This window comes from Dipteris shenzhenensis, chromosome 31 (assembly GCF_047967505.1).
Source record: "Dipteris shenzhenensis isolate YYH24624 ecotype China chromosome 31, Dip_SZ_1.0, whole genome shotgun sequence".
Classification (NCBI taxonomy): domain Eukaryota; kingdom Viridiplantae; phylum Streptophyta; class Polypodiopsida; order Gleicheniales; family Dipteridaceae; genus Dipteris; species Dipteris shenzhenensis.
In genome coordinates, this window is record NC_141626.1 from 19,699,013 (window position 1) to 19,708,350 (window position 9,338).

The following is a 9,338-nucleotide window of genomic DNA, read 5'->3' on the forward strand; positions in this document are numbered from 1 at the left end:
TCTTTGTTGCTCCATTGATGTCTGAGTAAAATCGTGACTTGCGAGATTTGCTTCTCTCGGATCTTGCGAACCACCATCATGAACTTTCAGGAGAGTGCTTTCTTCTCTCCATCGCCACCTCGCGGGGCAGTTTTTGCATTCAGCTGCCGTGACTAGCTCACATTCCGTTCTGGATCTCGCATCCTACGCCTCATTATCCTTTTCCTCTGGCAGCTTTTGGGTTGAATCCTATTTGAGATAGATCCGTTTGTAGTAGCTGAGACCATGTTTGCTCAAGCTTCATGTTGATCTACTGACCTTTGCTGCTGCCTGTAACTTGTGCGTCCAAGCGTCTGCGATAAGAAGGTCTACGTATAAGATTGTCAGAGTGCAAATCCTCGAGATTAGCGAATGATCCTGTGACGACTACGTTTGAATTATCAGATTGCAAACCGCGTAATGGAAAGCTCCTCTGAGATCAACAGATTGCAATTTAACATCACTGGGAGCACGAGATTTATGGATTCATCGCCATAGTTGCGGGGTCCTCTGCTTGAACAAACGAGGCCGCCTGTCCGTTGTCTTGCACTGCAACGCTGGCTTTTAATTAGCTCGAGCGGATTGATCAACCCTGTATTGAAATACCATTGGTCGCTGTCCAAAGGAAATATCAATAAGATGCGCAACCCCATTTGCATTAGCTCCGATTTCCGATTATTGTAGCTGATGTTGGTTTCAAGAAGAATCGTCATCCTGCCGGCTATGCCAGAAGAAAATGTGTTCAACCGGTGCTTCTGCCGGCTTTATTTGTGATATTAGGCGATCAGCCGGCCACGATTGACGAATTGTACGATAAGAGGGTCTTTATATCTGTCTTTCTCAACCTTTGTGAACAGGATCACCTCACTTTCTAAGTAAAACTCATTTTCGTCCTTCGTAGAAAGCATTGGTAACATTCGGAGCTTGATCTGTTGCTCTTTGCAAGGAGGATACAAAGAGTGCGCACTTTTCTTTATCCGTTGATCTTCATGCTTGCTTACAGAGATTTGGCAACTTTTGCAAAAGTTCACTGTGAACTGCCGTGCCGATCATAAGTAATGGGAAGCAAAGGAAACTGGTTTACGGCGATGAAGGAAGTACTCAGGTCACCATCTCCAGGGAGAGCTTTCGATAAAGTATCTCCAGCCACACCTCTGAGCCACAGGCAGAGCGTGGACAGCTTTCTTGCGAGGCTCGGAGACGTTTCGGAGATTCCCGTTAAGTCTGAAGATGTAAGTTTGCTTCATTTGATTCTCGTACAGTAGAGCATTGTCTTGGGCTTAGTTTCTAGCATTGATATGAAACCGGAATCTGAACTTCAGAGAAGCGCAACTGATCGGGAACCACACAGAAGAAGCGTGAGAAGGTCACCACGTCGAGATCCAAAGGCAGACGTCCAGGCCGGGCAGTTAAAATTCCAGCACCCGGCAGTTACTACCAAACAGAAGGTATTAATTCGTGCGCAAGAGGAGCAAAATAAGCATGCTAGAGCTGCAGCTGCTGCTTCAGCAGCTGCCGCAGAGGCCGCCGCTGCCGCGGCCCAAGCTGCTGCCGAAATTATGCGGCTAACGTCTGCTGGAAGCCCTGATTTCGAGCTAGAATATGTTGAGCAAGGGAAAGAAGAACGAGCCGCAACAATGATTCAGGCAGCTTATCGAGGACACTTGGTATATCGTTCTTCCGGAGTGATCTACATCTGTATTTGCTTTGTAGTTCGCAATGTAGAATTTGGATTTCAAGCTCCTACCCGTACCTAATTGCACTCGGACGATGTATACAGCTGCCTTCCGCTTGGAAACTTGCAAATCTAACCAGATCTGAGCGAGAGGAATGATTGTAGAGTATCAGAAGCTGATGCAGCGGGTTGACTTCAATTGCAGGCAAGACAAGCATTACGTGCTTTGAAGGCCTTGGTGAAGCTTCAGGCTGTCATCCGAGGTCATCTAGTTCGTAGACAGGCGAGGATATCTCTCCGCTGCATGCAAGCTCTCGTTCGGCTGCAGGCGAGGGTCCGAGCGCGGCAAGTTAAGATGATCTTGGAGAATCAGGTTGCGAAAGAAGAGGCTCAGAAGCAACACATGATACAAGCACGAGAGGCTTATTTAAGGCAGCAAAGAAGATCACTGGAAATCACTGCCAGGCAAAGACTTCAGTTGCCTGCAGAAACCAGATCCCCTTATCGGTCCGAAACCACGTTGAGCTACTCTCCGCATGCCCGGTTACTGGAGGCATCGCATGCGAGCAATTCCCTAGTAAGTATACGTAAGGCTAACTGTCTGATCAGATGCTCTGTTTTTTTGCATCAGAGTGTAAATCAAAGGACACCATCTGAAGTCGGCGTGAGAATTTGCGCAGACGTTCGAGGAGAGGTATGAGGAGTCGAGGGACTGGGACAGCAGTGCATTTACAAAGGAAGAACTCGAGATGAAGATGGTCAAGAGACAAAATGCCGCTGCGATGCGGCAAAGGGCGTTGACATATGCGGAGGCGCATCAGGTAATCAATGGATTTTCCGCTCCTGGCGGCTCAATTGAGTAGATTAGATGATAGATCGAATCATGGATACAGAAAGTGGGCAAACTGAATATGGGATACTATGATCAAGGTTGCAAATATGGACGATCTAATGCGAGGATGCAAGCCTTGCCAGTTCATGTATCCATATGTTTGTGTGTCTGCCGCGCTTCCGTAGAATTATTTTGCAGATAGCGTGGCTTGAAACTTGGAGGGTTTAACGAAGCGCAATGCAAATACATGGTATGTTGTCAATGAACACATGACAGAAAATAATTGAGAAAATGATTAATCACGGAGAAGACATAGGAGTAAAACTGTAGAAGAACTGGTTTCCATGGAGCCCAGTGATGAACGTGTAAAGTTGTCTGTTACAGTCTCAATACAACCCACACACATGGTGCGCATTTGCTAAGGGCATGACAAGCTTCCGGCTGGTACCGTTTTTATTAAAACTAACGCAAACCACATTTAGCTGTGAATTTGTCAAATCAGCTATGCACAATGTAGGAGACCAAGGAGAGCACTCTATTTTGTTCGGTTTTGGTTTTGATTTTGAGATATTGATTTTGAGATATGGAGTGGGACGCCGTGTACGTAGTTTGTTATCGACTGTTGGAAAACCGAGCCTCGAATTCACGAAATATTATCGCCTCCCTTCTGTCAATGCGATTTCCATACAAAGAGTTCTTTAGCCCGGCGCAAAACAGGAGCTCTTGAGGAGCGTACTTTCGCCCGGCGCAAAACAAGAGTCGCTACTAACATACGTAATCGGCCCGGTGCTAAGTTACAGGAGTTCTTGAGGAACTTACTTTCGCCCGGCGCAAAACAAGAGTCGCTACTAGGATACGTAGTGTAAATGTACTGGGTGATCATCGGCAGGGACTATTGAATTATAATCCTCCAAAGGGCATGACGAATCGTCATCACCCAACTATGCAACCCTCACCTCCTGGAATAAACGTATTGCATTTTCAGTAAGAACTGCGCACCTCTGTGTACGTCTGTGCAAAGACATAGATTGTGATTTTCTACAGGGACGCATATGGAAATCGATTTAGGAAGTAGATTTGCTGGTGTGGATTATAAAGGATGTGATTTTGGTTTGGGTTGTGATGGATTGTTGCCGCAACTGGCGATGAATGTTGTGCAGAGAGGGGCGAGGGCGGCGACGAGTCGGACGAGAGGGGGGGCGGGGAGCACGACGGGGAGCGATGGCGATGAGGGGAAGCAACAACAGCAGCAGAAGCAGAAGCAGGAGCAGCAGCTGGAGGCAGCAGCAGCGGCGAGGATTTCCTGTCACGAGACGGAGCCGGACAAGCTACATAGAGACTGGAGCTGGCTGGAAGGGTGGATGGCGAATCAAGCGGCGGCGCTGTGGGAGAGCAACGACGAGAAAAGCAGAGGAAGAGCGCAGACGTTGATGAGTCCATGCAGCAGCTCCAATATTTCCGTCCACCTTTACGACGATGAACGCCCCGCCCTCAAAATCATTCAAATGGACCGCGTCGCTTCCCCCATCCCCCCCCCCGCCTCCACTCGCTTCTCCTCTCACCCTCCCATCCCCCCCTCGCCTTTCCTCCTCCACCACCACCACCAGCCCCAGCCTCCCCCCCCACCTTCCCCCCGCCGCCGCCACTCCCTCTCCTCCTCCTCCTCCCACCATTATCTCCGCCATAGCCCTCCCACTCCTTCCCGCCCCCTCCCTCACTTTTCACGCGGCCGCGCCTGACTTCCACACGTTAATATACCTCGCTCTCGCTTTTCTTGTTGATACAATTATATATCCACACAATCGACTCCCTCCATCGACCATCCACTGCTGATCACCGCCCCGTCGATCGATGCAGCCCGAATCGTGCTCTCAGCAGAAGGGCCCGTACCCTTCTTCTCTCTCTCTCATGATCCAGCAGTGACGATCAATTTTACGCTTTCTCGTCTTCGTGAGACTCTTTTCTGCATCTTTCGATTGGCAGCGTCACAATATCTCGTATGTGAGTGTCCCACTCAGGCATCTCTCCCTCTAATTTTAGCCGCACTTGCGACCACACAAACATGACCATGTCTTGTTGTTTAAAACTAATCGTGGAGAGCCACAGGACGTTTTTTCGATCAAGAATTACTGAATAATACAGCCCACACTTTCTGGCAGCAAACTGTAGAATTTGTATCATCCCTTAATGGTCCGATCTTAGTCTCTACAAATGCCACAAACGAGCGAGATCTGCAGTGTTGAAGGAACTGACGAACTAATTGTACTACATGTTTGGCACCTATGATCCTTTCAAGCTTCACTCACCTTCCCGAATCCCCGCGAAGATCTAGACGTGCAATCTGGTCTACGAACAGTCTCTGTGGGATGCAGAGATCAAGGCCAATGGCGCCCATTGAGTTCTCTCCTTTTTTCTTTTGCGTGAAAATGAGATTAAATTATACAAGAGGCATACAAAAAAGACAATGAGCAGCTATACAGCTAGGAGGTACTAGAACTCAACGCTTTAGTAGCATCAAGAAAGACTTCGATGCTCTTCCCCCCCCCTAGAAAAACAGAGAATCTAGAATCTCTTGACTGATTCGATAATGAATATCAACAAGAACCGGTACTTTTGAAAGACCAAAGGGTTGCTAGTGAACCACGTGAGGTCACCCGTTATTGATTTCATATTTTCTTTTTCGTAACTAGGTCCATAGGCGGATGTCTCTACTTTGGTCAACATAGTTCTTACCTGGATCAGCAAAGTAAACTAGTGTGGCGCAAGCCCTGGTTTGCATTTCTAGATGCCATAGAGCTAAAGTAGTATTTGGCATCTTTATGAATGTGTTTAACACTGATTTAAATTATTTGTTGACACTCATGCAAATATAAAAGTTCACAATAGAAAAGTAGTTTTTTCATTTTATGTCTCCTCTACAGTAAAAGTAATGCACTCAAATTTAAATTATTTCTGGACACTCATGTAAATGTAAAATTTGACAATAGAAGAATCCTTTTTTAAAATTTATGTCTCTACAACAAAAGTAATGTACTTATGAACTGTTTGAAGGTGCCAATGATAAACATCTACGCCACCCACAAAACGAGAAGTCTATATTATATTTTTATTCTTTAAAAAATATATTTTCTTGATAACCATGGGTTCGCTCAAAGGTCATTGTATCCTTTCTCCCAGTATGTCATTTGAAAGTCCTGTAGATACTTTCCTTCAAAAAGATTTGTGTTGCTTCTAGAGCCTATCATCGCTAGGATTTCGATGACGAATTAGAGGTCATCAAAGGGCTTGTACCTATACACATCAGTGCCACTTTTGTTGGCGGATTAGTTCTATGATGTGCGATCCTTGTGGGGACTGTCCAATGTACTTTTTGTAGTAAATGTGGTGTTGGATTTGCCCCATCTTTTTTTTGCTTTCTTTTGGTTCCATTTTGTTTCGGTTGACTCTACATGTGCATGGATTTACAAAGGATTTAGTACAATGTTAGATATCTAGGGTGGTCAGGATAGTTAGAGACATGAGGTGTTACCTTTTTTACTGTTGCCATTGTTGTTGCCATCATCGTTAGTGTCTAGCTCGTCCTTTTTTGGCTTGTTGAAGAAATCTTTATCGACCCCATATATCTCATCTTTTAGTTTCGAGTCGACTATTGCTGTTTTCTTTTCTATTGTGATCGAAGGGTCCATGTAGCTATGGCTGTATGCATTGTAGAACTCTTATAAGATGTTGTTTCTTGTTATCTTGTTTGTTTGTGGTAGCATATCAATGCTTATATTGTAGCCAAAGTGTTTGCAGTTTGTAGATATTCCATCCAAAACTTTGTCAAGTAGTGCTATGCGTCTCTTGTTTCAACATCTGTGTGTTTGTTTCATGCTTGATTAGTCCTAGGTCCATCAAGATGTGCTTTGTGAGTCCTAGTACATGAGAATGATTTTCATTAGTTTCTATGTGTTTAGATTTTATTAAAGCAATTGGTAATATTATTGTAGGAATCTCTTGGGCTTGTTCGAACTTAACTTCGGCTAATGGATTTGTTGAACCGTTTGCTTTGTTGCACTCTTTCTTGATAGTATCCATCTTGTTGATGTAGTCGTTCATTTCTTTATATGATGGCCATTCACAAAGTACTCGTTTGGAATTCCTTCAGACATATTGATTCTATTGTGTTGAGGCATAGTACCACCACTTCTCTTATCATTTTGATGGTGTGTCTTGTGGTGCTTCGGTGTGTTTGACTTTGAGTTTGAACTACTCGAAGATCTATTCATCAAACAAATTTGGAAGTTTTAGGGGTCTTTACATCTTGTTAGAAGTTGAACAGATGAATGTATGTAAAGTTTGTTTCATAAGGGACCTCATCTGGTGTTGATATGTTGACCATGTCCTTGATAATTCCCCTACATCATACAAAATAGGTAATGTATGAGTAAAGCGATGTTAAAACTTGCTTATTAATGTGGAAAGGGAGATTCACTTAAGTAACAACATGTGATGTTGCAGAGTTTCTACCACTTGTACATGTGTTTACTACGAGTTACACAATTATATTAGGGGCATTGGCAAAAAGTCATGATTTGGTGTGATGCAAATGAGATGCGTAGGTTGCATCAAGAAGTTACATGCGACAACCTGACATAACTTAAACGAGGTACAAATGTGCTCCTTTGGATGATCATGACTTTGTCTGCTATAGGTGAGCCATGGGTTTTGTGACCAATCATTACAAATGCCAACACAACTGGAAATGTGGTCTTGTGGTACCATTTATCCTTAAGGACTCTCCATTTGTGCTTAGAGCATTGTATGATGATGTGTTCCCTAGTGGAATTGATAGTTGCATGGATGCTCTTTATCTTTGTGCTATTTTGTCATCGTTCAAGCAAGGTAACAACTCCAATTTCCGCATTTGCAGCATTGATGGTCAAGTGTATGTTTTCAGTGATTACGATCTTTGCTCTCATACCGATCTCTTTGACATCATGAAACTCATCAGCCTACAACCATTTCTGGAGTTCTAGGTGGTTGTCTACATTCAATGCTTCATTCACGGGGATTATACACCAGTGATCAAGCATCTTGTGTAGTAATCGACGATGGTTGTATAGATGCGCATCTTGCCAATGCAAGCAAAGGATTGTACATGTTCCATCCATGAACTGTTCCATCTCCTTCTCATAGATTAAAATTGTTTATTGAGATACTACTCGATCTCCTCCTTAGTAGACTTCCTATTTTTTAGAAACATGACTAGTACGAGATCCTCGTGGTAGTGCACAGAGCTTTGCAAGAAGTGGAATCGAGCTTGTTTTCGAGAAATGGAGTTGCTGATGTGGCACTTCTTGCAATAGTTACCCGTTGCAACATGATGGCATGATTTGCACACATGCGGGAGTTGAGTGAGGTCCCCAAAATAGTAGTACCTTTTTTATGGCGAGCAGGCCTTATATTGTTTAGCTATTGACCTCACAAAGTTGGCATACCACAAGCTGGTTCATCATTTGTGATGTCATCATTGAGATCTTGTTGATGATGATCGTGTTGGCATTCTCGATCTGGGCCGCTTAGAGTCGTTCAATGTTTTTGACTGAAACACCTCGTTCCTCTTTGGTATTGCGAACTGGTGGTGGATGATTGATGCCATTCTATTGAGCCTTGTGGTAGCTGCACCAATCATGGCTATCAGGATGAAAGACTTTCCTTGATTGATCTCATTGTTTGTGATGTACTTAATGAGATATGTCTTCCCTAAGCCTAGGGTACCATATACCACGTGGAGGCCAGTCTCATTCTGGTGTATGTTTTTAAATATGGTCAGTTGCTCTTCTATCAATATTATGGCATCCATATGCTTGAACTCATCTAGCATTTGGAGCATGGAGACACTATTTGTGTTTGTGTGTTCATCATCGTTTAGCGAATCAATGGCTCCTTGAATTGCATGGAGCGGGTTCTTTTTTAGTATCATGGATGTTAGCTATAATTGCCGGTTCTCATCTACTAGCATGTGGAGCTTGCAGTAGTTTGCGATGAAGAGCTCTAGGTCAAGTTCTATGTGAATTAAGTTGCGTATGTGGCACTCCATGAAATAAGAGTTCGATGTATTGTGAGGAGAAAATGTGATGCTCCATAGCATGGGGTTATAGAAGAATGCCTCCAGTTGGTGTTGGGGGTGGTAGTCTATGAAGTGGATGAGACGTGATGTCAGATACACATAGTTGCCAAAGAGGTCGATATAGTTCTCAAAGTGCCTCATTTTTTTAAGGGGTTCCTTTGTACAACGTACTGCATCTAATAGTCATGGAATGTCATGTCCACCAGTGTAGAGGGCCTTCTGCAATACTCGTGGTAATTGCATACTAATGGACATGATATCTTTGTCGTCTCACAGGTTTCATGGGGATGAATTGATGTAGTGCATTGCCTCACTCCTTTGTACGGTGGGGATCTCTAGACACATGATTACAACCTAGATCGGAGATGTCGACTTCATGAAAGAATGAATGGAGAGATCATATTTAGCTTCAATGTCCAATCAAGGTTGTCGAGTCCAAGCTGATTGGCATCATTAGAGTTGACGTTTATGGGTCCACAGGGCTCTACCTTCATGGAATATTTTGGTAAGTAGTACAAATAGGCCTATGTTTTTGAACCATTGGATGTGGCCTTGCCAGAGCGAGAGGATTGATGCATGGTATGGTATGACAAGCTTGTTGGTCTATAGCATAGCCATCGATGTGTCATTAGACCGATCATTGGCATCATCTCAATATGTTATAGGAATGGAAATCCATACTTATAGTACATCATGGCCAT

At 44.0% G+C, this 9,338-nt stretch overlaps 1 protein-coding gene across 1 annotated transcript; it reads left to right on the forward strand.

The window, feature by feature from the left end:
• The first annotated feature begins 1,106 nt into the window (after nucleotides 1–1,106).
• Nucleotides 1,107–4,264, forward strand: LOC147881164 (uncharacterized). Its single transcript, XM_087402339.1, has 6 exons — nucleotides 1,107–1,250; nucleotides 1,341–1,685; nucleotides 1,899–2,270; nucleotides 2,383–2,514; nucleotides 3,134–3,299; nucleotides 3,570–4,264. Exons 1-6 carry the CDS (start codon nucleotides 1,107–1,109, stop codon nucleotides 4,262–4,264), a joined length of 1,854 nt encoding a protein of 617 aa, XP_087258465.1.
• The last annotated feature ends 5,074 nt before the right edge of the window (nucleotides 4,265–9,338 follow it).